Source organism: Neodiprion pinetum, chromosome 2, assembly GCF_021155775.2.
Source record: "Neodiprion pinetum isolate iyNeoPine1 chromosome 2, iyNeoPine1.2, whole genome shotgun sequence".
NCBI classification, from domain to species: domain Eukaryota; kingdom Metazoa; phylum Arthropoda; class Insecta; order Hymenoptera; family Diprionidae; genus Neodiprion; species Neodiprion pinetum.
The window spans coordinates 15,007,846-15,023,339 of record NC_060233.1 but is presented as its reverse complement, the minus strand read 5'-3'; the positions used below and the strand labels follow the sequence as shown (position 1 = coordinate 15,023,339).

The following is a 15,494-nucleotide window of genomic DNA, read 5'->3' as shown; positions in this document are numbered from 1 at the left end:
ATGTTGTAGATCGGTCGAAGGGTGGTAGGGCACAATTTCGTTCGGCGGTGAGTCCGGATCAGCGGTTAATTTGTCACCCCCATCGACGAGTTTAAAGGACCTTTCAGAATGTAAACAAATTGGAAAGGCGGACAGCATTATGGCAGTGAGTGTACCGTCAGGCGGAAACTGGACTGCTTTACGGTTTGACGAACTAGCGTCGGATCGAAACGAAGCCTCGGTCACCGATCGGTCGGTTAAAAAATATCTCGAAACCGGCCCGGCCTTGTTCTTTAGTGCTCGAATTTTTTCAGTGCGATGCAAGGATTGTTTATGTTGGGTTATTCGGTCGCTGATTTGACCCGCGTAGCAGCCCAGCAAGTGTTTCCCCAAACATGGCGGACGGAATGTATTCGAATTTGTTACATCTAGAATGAAATTAGACCGAATAATCGGCACAAATGAATAGCTGTAAGTGCGGGAGGTAGCTCGAGTCGTACTTAATGGATGTAAGAAACGATCGGTACAACGACAGGTGATTCGAGTCTGTGGGGATTGTGCGGAGACTAAATGAAATAGGATTTTGCCGCGCGCGGCCGAGTCTGTCGGGGCAACCGTGGCGGGGCCCCCATGGTTGTAAATGGCTGACGAGATGGAAAATGAAGAATAACATTCGCCTCTGATATTCCGGCCTAGACGTCAAGGTACGACCCTCAGAATATCGCGCTGGTTATCGCGAAACTTTCAATTTTATGTCACAAGTACACCGCTCAAACTCACCCAGGCTTCTATCTTCTTTACTCTTTTTTATACGGGGTTGTTTCGTCCTACGATTATCTTATATGAAACGATTGATTCGGTCTGTGGGGGATGCACACCGACCTCCCATGCACCCCCTGGGCGTGTTTCCGACTCTATCCCCGTCCTCCGACGACTCGAATATCATTCAAAATCCCCGAGACTTCGATCAGATTTTCTCAAACCTTGCATGCATTGACCCACTGGCTGAAAGTCCTCCAGACATCCGACTGTTTTTATTTTATTTCGGTTCTGATCATGTCCTTCGTTCGTTTCATCCCTATTTCCTAAAATTCATCATTCTATTTCTTATCGAATCCTTTGGTCTTCCACTCGTACCGTTTTCCAACGAAAATATATTCCCCCCGCAGATTCTATCAACGCGCAGCCAAAATTTACCCTCAATCTTACACATACTGTAATTGTTTTCAATAAAGATTTTACCATCTGTAAAGATTCATTTCTGTACCCGCTCTTTTGTCTTCATGTTTTTTCAACCTTCACACATTTGACTCGATCATCGATATAACTGAACTGACACAACTGCCAGCGATGTCTCAATGTTATCCACATTCATCCACCACCTGCCGGTTTCGTCTCTCACATTCATTGGATTTAATTTCTATAAATGTTGCAACATACCTCTTACAGGAAATTGCTCTACATCATTGGATGTTCATTAAACTCACAAGACCAGATTTCTTACGCCAATATCATCGCGTCATTAGACTTTAATTCAATGTTTTCTAACTTAGTTTTATAGTAGCTTAACATGTCAGTATATCAAACACCTAATTTGCAGCATCTAGACGAATATACGTATACATACATGTATGTATGTATGTATGTATATATATATATACACATATATATATATATATATACGTGCGTACATATATCTTTATGCTGATCCTTCGCTCTGCCACAGAAACATTTATTTTTCATTCAAGTCAAACATAAGTACATTTTTCATAATTATATGCATACTTGTGTGCGTCAATCCTTTATTTTGTAACAGGGAAAAACGTTTCTCTGTAAATCCTGGAATTTAAAATGTCTCACTACCACTGATCATTCGGGTATGCTTATTGTAACTGCATGCGACTATTTACCTTACTGATTGGGTATTCATAATATCTCGTTTGTGAGCAAAGTTCGTCTTGATACTAACTATTCTATGAAACTTGTAACCATGGTAAAATTTATGCATTCAAAGGCAACCGATGCAATCGCAAGAAAGTTTCTAATATTTTTCAATTAGCCGCTAAACTTTTCACATTATCTTTTATGCTAGGGCAACTGGTCATAAAAGACTGCATTGATCTATAAATTTTATCGTCAAAACATTTCAAGACAATCTTTTGTTTCGACTTGAATCATAACTTATCAATAGAAATTCATGCGTGATACAAGTGGGGTGTAAATTACATAATACAAATAGTAGCGAGTATTGATGTATCACTGAAAATGAATTATCACAGGGCGATAAATGAGAGGTTATTTCTTTTTCTTGGAACAGTGAACATGCATGTTTCTTACATTGTACTATGAGCCTGATGCAGAGTTATGATTGTGGCAACTCAGAAATCATAAGTTGAGATATCTGCATTTGTTACAAAGTTTTACATATCACCTAGTCGCTGAACACTCTGCATCATCGCAGTGCTAAAGCAATCAATTTACCAATGAAAGAAAAATGAGAACAGTAGAATTCTCGAGAGATTATCTTCGAAAGGTTATCGCATAAGTTTCGGTAATACATCTGCGTTTAAGAATTAATGCGTTTACGACACTGTCCATTTTGGAAATTAGCCTTCGATGGTAAGTATGTTGCAAACCTGAAAAATTTGTATAACGATGCCCACTTGTCAGTTAAAACTTGAAAGATAGGGATCAACTCGTGACGTTTTGTATATGTGGTATAAATTTGTAAGAGAAAAATTATTTCAACAATTTCAGCAGCCGGGTTGAAAATGTCGGAGCCAGAGGAGAGTCCGGCTGTGCCGGATAGTACAACTAAGGAGCAGCGTCTCGGTTTCTCTCATGGCGAAGACGTTCTTCTCCAGCACAAAGATGGCAAATATTATCTTGGTACTGTCGTAGAGGTAAGCTTGATCATGCAAGTTGAATTTTATCTTCGGGTAGTACCACATTCATCAAAGGACTTCTCAGTTTGCGTTTGAAAAGATCTTTGAACGAGTTTACAATGTCTAAATATTATAATGATTTCAGGTGGATTTGGCCAGGGAAAGATGTCTTGTCAAATTTTTAGACAACACGTCTTCCTGGTCATCGGTAAAAGAGCTGGCAAAACTGGCAATGCCAGAATCAGACGTGATGTGCGTATTGTGCAAGAAGTCACAACCCAAGGCTGACAATGATATTGTTGTGTGTGATAAATGTGGCCGTGGTTATCACCAGCTATGTCATCAAGTACGAATGAGAGAAATCTCACAAATTTTACTAGCTTCATTCTCATTCACGTGCATTCGGTTATAATTGAAACAATTATATTTGTTTCAGCCGCAAATAGCTAAGGAAGAAACAGTTCCAGAAGCACGTTGGATGTGCAAAAGATGTATAGACAGCCAACCAAGGACTCGAGAGCCTGCCGAGCCCAAAAACTCAATGGTCAAGGCAAATATTAGGAAAGTTTGTAGTGGCAGAGATCAGCCTCAGCCTCCGCCTGACGATATGACCAAATTACCTTACGATGTAAGATGTTTATACATTCATCAAAGCATTTTTTCTTCTGAGAGCTGATCGGGCACACGTATCCATTAACTTCGCCAACCGAATTCTCAGCTACTATAATTTACAAAGAAAGTATCGAGACCATGGATTCTATTGAAATTTTTAGTGATGTTTCTTTAACCCAGAGTATCATTCAATGGGTCGTCTTTTTTCCCCAATTTAAAATAGATTACCGAAAATTCATTCAAATACTTCATTGCTGCTCTAAAATAGTACACCCGTTCGCACTTCAATATATAAAACCGTATCGTTGTAACCTCGTTAGAAGGTAATAAAAATTAATATTTATGGAAAAATCAGACTTGTTAAACTGCTGATATAGGCACAATAAATGGAACTAAGTACATATATATTTTGTATCAAAGGCTCCATGTTTTAGGCCAAGAGAAGAATCGTAGAAATTTGAACAGAATCTGTGATCCAGATGCATGATACTTTCTTTGTTAGTGATATGTGAAATTATGCTACAGTTCCTTCGAAAGACATTTTATTTGGTATAAAATAACATTTGATAACCAATGAGTGCCAAAAATCAGTGTAAAGCCTAAATAAAACTTCAAGTGGGCCCACTAGTGGCTATGTTAATTTTGAATAAACAAAAATTGTTTTCTCTCGATATTGTTACCTGAAATTGTGCGATGTTATTCCACGCCGTACATTTTATCAAGGGAACTATTTATGTCTCAAATATTCAATCAATATACTTTGATTTGCAAAAATTCAGTGTGCCAAGTTTGTGTATAAATTGTATTTAAAAAAAAAAAAAAAACTGGTATAATTTGCTCCTAGTTTAGGGTTTCCAACACCTTCTACTCGATTGAAGCGTTTTCTATCTTAACGGGAAGACATGGAGGAAGAAAGGTGCTTCGCACAACTTATCAAACCTGATGCTGATTTTTTTGATTTACAGCCTGAAATGCTCAGCTGGGATGCACATCATAGAGTGAATGCTGAACAAATCTATTGCTATTGCGGTTTGAATGGTGAATGGTATACACAAATGTTGCAATGTGCAAGGTGTAAACAATGGTTTCATGAAAAATGTGTCAGCTGCTTGACCTGCCCCCTTTACAGCGGTGATAGGTGAGTTTGCACAGTAATTTAAACAGCCATTAGGCATCGCACGAATCGTCAGTGATTAATTGAATCGTGTTTCAGGTTCTATGTATTTGTGTGTTCGATGTGCAATTACGGTAAGGAATTTGTTCGTCGCCTGGAGTTGAAGTGGGTCGATTTGGTACACTTGATGCTGTACAATCTGACGGTTTACAATGCCAAGAAATACTACGACTTAGATACTATTATAGTACCGTATGCCAATGAGAATTGGAATGCCTTGCAACTTCCACCAAGGGTAAATCTCAGGTCTTTAATTTCGTAGGAGAAAATTTGAAGATTCGTTCGACATTTACACGTCTTTTGTTCGACTTTCAGATACGAGATGTAAGCTCACAGGTGCGCAGAGAGTCCATCCTACAAATATTGACGAATAATAGAAACAGGTTTAAGTGTGGTAGAGAGATTAAAAAACGCACCACCATCTGGGGACTGCGGGTCAGATTGCCGCCTCCTTGTCCAGTGGTGAACCTTCCCACAACTGGCGTCATAGATGATTCTGTGCTTCGCATGTGTTGGGGGGCTAATAAAAGACTACAGTACCTTCCACCGCCCACCGAGTGAGTTTCCAATAATGCTGAAAATTATTATGACGTTGAAATGAATCATACTTGATCATATTTCTTTTCGATTTTCAAGTCCCAAACGTCCTGTGCCAGGAGTTCAGTCACAAGGTGTTAAGGATGCGAGGTATAAAAAGGCCAGAAAACTTCTGAAGAACGCCATTGCTAAGGTAAATTTTTGTTTCTTAAGTTGACACGAACGCATCGAATTGAATTAGAAATCCAAAATTTAATTTCTTCGAGTATAATTCATCTCGGCAAGATGCAAATCCTGCTTTGATATATCGTTAAAGAATGTAAAACAACGACCGCGGTGTTTTCAGTGTTGTTTTACAACCCTGAAATCTCTTAAATCTGGGAATATTATATCGGAACTCTTAACTAGCTGGAGAAAAAAAGTCAAGCTATGCTTATTCGACGTTTTTCCGAAGAATTAATCAATTATTCGGCAAAATTTTGATATATTTGTGATGCTTGGGGCTTAATTTCTCACTCAGGCTGATTGTTTGCGGATTACATGATTTTATTACTTCGCTGAAGAATTGATGCATGGATTGATTGTTTTCGAATATCACAGCTTTGATATTGCACTAAAACAAGAGACGTGAATATGATTATTCGATATTTCAAAACAAGTTCTTATCAATCCTATGGGGTAAAACGAATAAAATATCTCGAAATATTTTTTTTTTTCAATGTAGCGAAAAACCCAAGCATCTTAATTCCAAGTAATGCCCCAAATTTTTTTGAATTTCCCATTTGAATAACCTAGAATTTTTGGCGCTTGGCGTTTCATTTTTTTTCTTATCGATGTGTCATGCCAAAAAATCTAGAAGTGGCAAATCTCTTGCCTATATTAGCAGGTACTTGATTAAAAACTGGAACTTTTCGAAAGAAAAAAAATTTGGCCTTGGGGTTGAATTTAGTATTGCCATAGTATTACAGGGTGGCCACCCGTCTGGAAAACCGGGAAAACCGGGAAATGTCAGGGAATTTTGTATGTCAGGGAAAAGTCAGGGAAATGTCAGGGAATTTTTTGGTTGGTCAGGGACTTTTTATAGAACTCACGGATTTCAAAAGCCTTGTCCATAAAATTGAGATGCTATCACCGCATCATTACAATTTTTCTTCTCTTCTTATTGACGATTATAAGCTTAGTTGTTGATTGTCACACGAATTCAGTAGTACGAGCAGACATCGGTTTGATTTATCTACGGCCGTCACTGCGTGTGGAGACGCAAGTTCACCGACGCCTAATAGTCTAGAAAAAACGAAGTCTCAGTTTTTTGGCAATAACTCAAAAAGTAAAAGCGCTAGCGAAAATTTTAAAAAGATTCTTAAAGAGGAGGAAATTTCCAATAAAAAAGTACGAGCACCCGGAATTCTATCTTCAGTATTAGTAATTTTAATTTAACGCTGAACACAGGGCTCTGCGCAACTGTTACGGCATAGACGCGCCGCGTCTAGACAGTACACCGCATAAAATCATTGTTTTGCTGTATTAAATATCAATTTAAAAATTTGGATAAATTGTGGCGTATTCTTAACACTTAAAAGAAAAATGTCCCGTTGGAAAAAAATTTTTAAGTTTATTTTTCAAAGAGTTGCACATTCGTTAATTAGTCATAATTCTTCGAACCTCGATTTTCATTGCAAACAGCATAAATGTCCAAATAATAGCTCTAAAAATATTTTGCTTCTTGGAGCCCCTTCTTAAATATATACTTAACAAGACGACGGAAATGGAAATTTATATTTTTTTTCAACTTTCAAAAATCATAATGAACGGAATCAACAACTTTTAAAAACTTTTATAACTTTAATATATTTGGCCATACTTTACCTAGGTTACTGTGGTTTTTAGTGATTTCTGCACAAATTGTGCATCAAAATGTTAGGGAAAAATAATGATTTTAGTCAGGGAAAACCGGGAAATGTCAGGGAATTCCGTGAGCGGAATTGAGTGGCCACCCTGCATAGGAGTGTTGGTTATGACTACACTTATTATCAAATCATTTCGAGCTGCTTTATCACATGGGAACAATGGATTTTGATTCAGATCATATCAAGGATTAGCTTAGTATATTATCCCTGCTGAAAAAGCCTGGTAGGACATTGATGGATCGGAATTAGAAACATGATAGACTTATCATTTCGCCTAGGCGTTTCGAATTCTAAGATATTCTTCAATACCTGATAGTAATTGTTCCAATCTTATCAAATTCGTTAACCCTTGGCAGTCAAAATGGGTAGAATCGACGCGTCTTTCAACTTTCGGCCCAACTATCTAATAGTTTCCGGCTTAAAACGGGACTTCAATGGTCATATACTTGGGGTTTAAGGTATCCCCTATAAGTACGGACCGTTAGTCATTCCAATCAAGCGTCAGCGTTGACTTGACAGCCGACCAAGCAACATCGTTCGCACGGAATGCAAAGCTTTTTCGAAACACGTACAATGCTAATACTTTGTTTATCGAAGTATCACATTTAAGGAGTCTTACCTTCAAATCGTGGTTATAGGTACAGAAAATTGACAAAGTCTTGATTTTTTTAGTGAAAGTGTCCTTTGACTAGTGAAGTGTATTGGCTCCTTTATGATTTTCTTCAACATGTCGCTATTTGATTTCTCATAAACAGAATTTTTGTGCGTAATGTAAAATGGTCAATGCATGTGCTGTAATTTTTTTTATCCACATCGGACGAATAGTTGTCTTACGATCGTTTTTTTAAAACTGATTGAATGGAATCGACCCGGTGTGACTACCGTGAAATTGTTTTTTAGTGTAACTACGAAGGGTCAAGATGGCATGTAGAAAATAATGAAGACATATCGAGGATATATGAAACGAATAGTATGAAGTTGAAAAATACACGAACAAAAATATGATAGAAGAAAGCTTTAAGAAGTGAAACTGAAGTTAATCTAATTACAGTCAACTCAAAAAGTCCGTGTGATTCAGGAAAACACGTCGAATTCCTGAATTTTGACTGAAAATACTCCATTATTTTAACTACGTTAGATAAATCACATTATTCTACTGTTTTGTCATCGAAAAATTGATATTACTTGTTCAATTCTGATGAACAATAGCTCATTTTGTTTGTAAATGAATGCTCCGCAGTTCGTCCGAGTTGAATCGTAATGAGCAATAACGTATTTCTTGTTGATTCATAAGTTTATCGTTTCGAAATTATGACGATTGTACAAATTGGATTTTTATTATCAACTGGAGAGTTCAAAAAAGGATTTATCTTAGACAATTTTTAGGGAATACATTTACTGATCAAATAATCTTTTTTTTTTTAAGAGTAGGAGTAACTATACGGATTTTTCGATATAAAAAAATAATAATAATATAATGTGATTTCTTTGTCGTCATTAACAATAATGAAACGGAGACGGTCTTAATAAGATAGAATTAATTTGATTCGTTTCAGTTGCACCCTGCGAATCTTTATTTTGTCATGTTCGTTTCGATACATTTTCGATTTCAGTGTACTTCCCATTTTTCCTTCAGAAGATACTAAGTCAGTTCGTACCGATTACGTTAAATGCCTTCTATTTCGGCTAATATCAGAGGGTATGCATCGCGACGTAAAAAAAGACATAACAGCCGAGTTCCACATATAATTCTGAACAAAACCACACTAGTACACTTTCATTTTACGTAAAAATGAAGATAGAGCATGAAAAATACGAAACGCTTACCGCGATTCACTATTATTCATGCCATATCTTTATTTTTGCGTAAAAACAAACTGCATTGGTGTGTTTTTGGACAGAATTTCATGTGAAATGTGGCTCCTATTTCTCTTTTTTGCATTGCGATGCATATCCTCTGATTATAGCTAAAATAGAAGACATTTAACGGAGTCGGTACGGACAGACTTTACGGTATCTCCTAGAATATGTAGCATCTCCATGAGCCCACTATACCCGTCTCATATTGCAATAAATGCGCATACATACAAGTGATTTTTCTCGGTAATGAGAATTCAGCTGAAGGTAAAATTATACTTCTGCAGTTCTAGCTGTAATTTTGTTCAGTGTGAAATGTCATTTTATATCTAAAGATCTCCGAAAGCCATTGTAAAGCCGATTTAAAATTATAAGCATTCCGCTAAATTTCAAACTCGCGTGACGAATATGGCGAAATCAACATTTTTTAAAGAGAAACTGGTATGGTAGACTTTTGAATTTCCAATATCTGGAGGGCACGAAGAACAGCAGAAGAGAAATCTTTCGTTACTAAAATGGTTCCTATATTTCTCACTTTTAGTTAGCGCTGCGGTCACGGAGAGTCCTTCACTTTCGGTTTTTGGTCACGAACATATATAGTAGATTCTATATGTGTGCGTGTGTAAATCGGCGGAAGTGGAGCGTCCTCGTCCACAACAGCGCCGCCAAACGTTCGATTACTTAGTAACCATATTCTGACCGGATACCCGTTGGATATTTTTCTCCTCTGTAGTACTGCGTGCTGGAGAGGGTCTCTATAATAAGAGCAGCGACGTAACGTCGAGGTGAAAATGATGTTTAGATTCTGAAAAATTCATTTGTTGAATTTTGTAATAGAGCAAATCGCGAAGCCCGGAAGCCTCGGAGCTGCCACCGACGCCGCCGACGTCGGTTTCCGGTCCGCCAACTCCACCGGCAACGACATCATCAGGGATGTCTGAGCTCTCCGTGCCGAGCTCTATGGACCTGATGAACACACTGCCGTCGTCGACGCCGGCGGACACAAGCGGGGACGAAACGAGCTCTCGAGGGACGCTGGACTCGTTCATCCCGCCGCCAAAGGACTTCGAGGGAAAGAACAACCCGTTCAGAAACCTGACCGACCTTTTGGGCCAGGGTGGCTCGAGCACGCCGCTGGCGTGCGGCAGCTGTCCGATAACGTTGCCGTTGCCGCTGACCCCCGTCATAGCACAGCCGCCGGTCGTGCGGCCGGCGAAACGACAGCTCTCGGAGAAGGACATAGTGATAGACAGGAATGGGCAGGTGAAGCGGCGGCGGCAGCACCGGAGAGGACGGCCACCGCACCAGCCGTTCCAGCCGACGGCGATAAAGACGGCGGCGATAACGCCGGCGCGGAACAGCGAGGTGAAGAGCGAGTTTGTTCGGAACCTTCGCAGCTCGTTCAACGGCTCGTCGAGTAGCGGAAGCGGTGGGCAGATCGGGAACTGCGTAGACTACGCGCTCAACGGAAGAAGGCTCAGGCAGCGACAGAACGGCGAGAAGGTGCCGCCGCCACCCGAGCCGCAGCCCCTTGTTCAGAAAAAAGGCAGCGTACCCTCCTCCCCAAAGTGTTCACCCGTGAAGCAGAACGCTTCCGACATATCTATGGATGATCTCAAGTCCTCGGTTAATATTTATTTCGGCGCTGCGAACAGGATCGCCGCCGGTGAGAAGTTTGTCGTTAGGGCTAAACGCGTCGCCGCTAACGGGCAGACACAGTATCTCGTTGAATGGGAGGGTCCGAACACCTAACGATCGAATGTCCCTCCTTAAGTCTCACACTCCGGACTAATCTTTCATTATAATGTATAACAAAGTCAAATTGTTCAGTGTTTTATCGATGGAATACCTGCAATTGCTGTCAGTCTTTACGCGATAAGAATATCAGAGTTCGGACTATATTCACTGATGTCTTTAATGGGTATCCTTAACTGAACCGCATACCTATGTCTCTTTAATGTATATTGTGCGACTGTTTTTGTACATGAAATTGTTGCGTGATTCCTGTCCATTTTATCTTTTATACATCAAATTTACTACTACTACTACTAATTATCATCATCATCATTATTATTATTATTATTATTATTATTATTATTATTATTAATATTATTATTCTTTGTCTCCACTTCATGTGACAGACATTTTATCGCAGCAAATTAAAATTCCTGGTCCATCGCTGGCTGATGAATCGATCAGGTATTTTAATTCGATCTATTTTGTTCTACGTTATTATAGGTTTGTATATACCTCCTTAATCATTATTTTACTGTTGAATTATTCCAAATCGATTCTCAATATAATGCAGTTGGTCACCATTCACTTACGTTACTGTACTCTCTTTCTCTCCGAATGAAATTCCGCTTTCACAATGTATGCTTACCGATCTTTCATTTTCCCGTATAATGCACAAGTTTAAACTGAGCTTGTAAAGTTCATACTTTTCACGATTTTCCTACTTTCTATACCTTTTCACTTTTCACTGTGTTAACATTTGCTTTTATTCAACAGATGCATATTTCATGTTTTTTCTTTTTTGCAATTCGCCTTTTTTCCAGGCAAACTTATCGGGTGACAAATATGTGAAGTGAAAGGAAAATTCTTACTCGAGCTTATATCATTAACTTTACGGATTTCAGTGGAAAGAAAAACTTGGCATTATTTATCGCATGACTCGATTTGGGTTTTGAAAAGAAAAAGAAAATTATCCGATGCGTAATTGGACTTATTTTCTAGCAACAATATATTACAAAAACACTCAAGCATATCACTTATTATCTATTGTAAATAGTGTAGTATAGTAGTTTAAAACAAATGTTGGTGAATGTGGCCCGAGCTGCCTGTGCAACCGAATGAAACCGAAAGTTCCATATCAATGAAACAAACAAAGAATAAGAAAAAATAGTAGATTGTGCATCCAGGAGACGAAGTAGGTCTTTTTACGCCGGGCCTAAGTTTGAAAATACGCGTGACGGAAAAAATCCTCCATGGTGCTCACGATGTATTATGTAACAAAAGTGTGGTTTACAAGTTTATCTTTTATAACGGAGTATAAAAAAGAGCACTTTCCAGTACTAGGACCTAAAAGCGCACTTTTTTGTACTCCGATGCTATTTTTCTTATATTGCCGCATGAACGATTACTTTACGCACGAAATGCGGGCAAAAAAAGACGCGCAAACCATGCTGGTGTTACATAAATAAATAAACAAACCGTGTATGTATACGTTGTTGAAGACATACCATAATAAACAATGCTGAAAGTTGTTCTGCACTAAAAAAACCTCCAGATACGCATAGAAAGAAAATGTAAACTGTGTCCCGTAAATTTACGTTGAGAAAATAATGTTTTGATGATTTTTGGGAATCTGACTTCTCGAAATTTGATCAATCTCACTTGACAATTTTACAAAATTACGTACCACGATTTTCATTTAATTATTTTTTCCCCCTGTTTTGTTTTGTGTAATGACGTATATTTTTGAAATTTAATGAAATGCAAACAACCTCATTTTCTATGTATATCTGAACACAGACCGCTTATTGCAGCAACTCGGAGTAACGCGACGATGGAAATCATACCTGCTCACCAGAGTTATTTTTCAATACGATGCGATTGTAGATTTAGCCTTTGATCTCTGCATATTCATATTCTAAGATTGGAACGAATTACAGCCTGCGATTGGTTTGCAGAGTTTGTTTATTGCAGTTCATAACAATTGAACCGAAAAATGAACATTCGCACGCCAGCAACGAATCCGATCGTAGCTAGTAAATGTGCAGTCTCAGCATTGCTCACTGTCTGACAAAAGACTAAAACAAACTAGGTATAATCTGTCTGTCTGAATATATTAGTATACCAAAATAATAGCTCATTTTTAAATTACACAGTTATGTTTACCCGGCTGAGCTGACTGTGCTGCAGGTGCAAATATACGGCTAAACGAATCAGCCACATACTTCCAAGTTTCGATCGCAACTCTTCGACATGTGTTGGGCGATTTTTTTAATGCACTCAAGCATATACACCACAGCATAAATGACTAGAAAGTGATTATTTATCATTAAATACAAAGTTGCACAGTATTCTCAGTTGGGGCTTTACAATAATATAATATATATAATTAATTATTCCGGAGCATTCAAATTAGGAGAAAGGAATACATTTAAAAAAATACCCTAATGTACTAGCAAATTTTATGTGGTATTTCAAATTATAGGAGCTTATTAGAGAATTTAAAAAAAAAAAAAGATGAGAAGAAAAAGAAATACGAATCTAGCCTTTGTTGTCTCAGAACTGTTTTTAAGAGTTGAATAATAATTCTTTTTTTTAAATTTCTATTATCATTTTTGTTATTTTTTTTTCCTTTTTTTTCATTTTTCCCCTTTATTTATATACATACATACATACATACATACATAGATGCATGCGCGCGCGCGCGTCTGCGTGTCTGCGTATGCATGTGTGTGTATATATATATACATATGTACGACATTGTGGATGGCACAGTATAATAAACCATAAACAATAATGTATTACAATTGACAGTAATACTTGTATAGAATAGTTTTATGTATATGTATAGATATGAAATTCATCTCTATACATATATCTGACTATAATGAGTATTTTTACATACCTATACCTATTATAATAATTATTTAATATCTCTACGTATTATATTTTTATTATCATTGTTATCATTATTAATATAATTGTGCGTTTTAATTTTGTTCATTCAGTACGAACGTACAGTATTGCAGTACAAAACAAACGAAGAATAAATTTAAAAAAAAAAATTACAACGAGGGGGTTTCAAATTTCAACATTTTTGACCGGAATAATAAATTCTAATAGCTTTGTCATATATATTGTATTATATGGTATACGTATAATACGTTACACGTTGTGTTGATTGCCACGCAGGTGTTTTTTTTTTTTTAACTTTCATGCGAAGTTTACGCTACTAATGCAGGTTTTCGGGTAAACCAATGAATAGAAAAATATCTCATTCAAGGTAATTCGACTAGGAAATACTAGGGGCAATGCTGTTTATTATTATCATTATTACTATTACTATTATCATTAAGATTATTGCGATTATTATTATTACTATCGTAATTATTATTGCTATTAGTAATATTATTATTTTATTGTTGAAATCAGTACTGCGCTGTAGCCTTTAGGCAATATTGTTTCTTCTCTAGGAAAATGTGTAGGTAATATTGGACGGAAACAGGAAACGTACACTGCCAAACTTCTAATTTATATCGAGAAAAGAAAAAAAAGAATGTTAGATATTGATTAATGATTATTACTTTTTTCGTACATACATATATATATATATATTTTTTTTTTCTTCTTTTTTTATTTCAATTTCTAAATGTAATAAATCATCGACTTTTAGTTTTTTCGTTAATATTAGAATTAAATGTGATATATCCATTAGATTATAAAGGATGCGGTGTATCACAGAAGATAAAGTACGAGCGAGTATAAGTTTGAAGGAGGTTCGTCGATCGTTTATAAAGTGAAGAAAAAGGGAAAAAAGAAGAAAACGAAAAAGACTTTTATTTAAATTAATTGATGTCTGAAATATAATGTATGAGTCTATAAGATAATAATTTTGTATGGTATGATCATAATGCGACAACAACAGAAAAAACTAAACTGATCTAAAAAGAATCAACAAAAATTTGGTATATATTGTACCATTGTGGTATATACTTGATTCTGTAAGAATAAAAAAAAAAAAAAAAAAAAAAACGAATAACAAAAAATCAACAATAACAATATGTCATCCAGGATAAAAAAAAATATTTTAAGTACTCCTTCAAATTCCAAATGAATAATAATAATAATATGAATGTTTTCTTAATGCTTGAGCTTACAGTGTTGGTACATTCGTTTGTTCGTTATTTTACCTATTCTTCAAAACGATCACATATGATTTACTTTCAATAGATTTATACACCTGTCAAATTTTTGCGCTAATTTTATAATTTCCAACAACGGCGTAAGGATAGAAACAGAATGGAAAAACCTAACCAACACCCTGAAAAATCGCTCGCGGCAATTGTTTCATAAATACTATTATTTTTGTACTAGTCATGGGTACTAGAATTATTTTCAATCATGCATTATACCGATCTACTTTACATTCTTTCTGCAAAAATTGTGCTATTCTACTATCCAGACGTTTAATCGCGAACTGGACCGACTGCCTTGTCGCCATCCGGTGACAGGAAATATATCTGACTCGAACACACCCATCTTTAATTTTATTACTATTTTTCTTTCTTTGCTCAACGCCAATAAACTTACTGTGACAAAATCCAAACATGACTGCTTGCAGAAAGGTTTATCATACTCTGGATACCTGTTAACTTTTACCCGAAACGATCAACTGATCACTTTTTTCAACGCCATATTGTTTATCCACGCTCCAGACGAGGCTTGTCCAGTTTGCGAATAAAATTTAACAATTATAACATTCACCCTGTGATGATGTCAGGTAGTAAAAACGGAGACCTTGTTTCAAGT

At 36.9% G+C, this 15,494-nt stretch overlaps 1 protein-coding gene across 2 annotated transcripts; it reads left to right on the top strand.

Moving 5' to 3' along the window:
- The first annotated feature begins 229 nt into the window (after positions 1-229).
- On the top strand, positions 230-15,109 carry Pcl (polycomb protein Pcl). 2 transcript variants are annotated; one of them, XM_046614641.2, is made up of 9 exons: positions 230-683; positions 2,740-2,882; positions 3,010-3,210; positions 3,301-3,492; positions 4,442-4,614; positions 4,690-4,885; positions 4,966-5,207; positions 5,287-5,380; positions 9,789-15,109. In XM_046614641.2, exons 2-9 carry the CDS (start codon positions 2,751-2,753, stop codon positions 10,701-10,703), a joined length of 2,145 nt encoding a protein of 714 aa, XP_046470597.1. In that variant the 5' UTR covers positions 230-683; positions 2,740-2,750; the 3' UTR covers positions 10,704-15,109. The 2 variants fall into 2 exon arrangements, with proteins under 2 accessions (XP_046470597.1, XP_046470596.1); XM_046614640.2 differs by having other exon boundaries at positions 2,737-2,882.
- The last annotated feature ends 385 nt before the right edge of the window (positions 15,110-15,494 follow it).

What these genes read in the sequence shown, in the direction of transcription:
- Pcl (XM_046614641.2), top strand. Translation starts at nt 2,751, where the DNA reads ATGTCGGAGCCAGAGGAGAGTCCGGCTGTGCCGGATAGTACAACTAAG. An exon ending in ATCTTGGTACTGTCGTAGAG is followed by an intron (nt 2,883 to 3,009) that starts GTAAGCTTGATC and finishes TAATGATTTCAG; the next exon opens with GTGGATTTGGCCAGGGAAAG. An exon ending in CCTTGCAACTTCCACCAAGG is followed by an intron (nt 4,886 to 4,965) that starts GTAAATCTCAGG and finishes TTCGACTTTCAG; the next exon opens with ATACGAGATGTAAGCTCACA.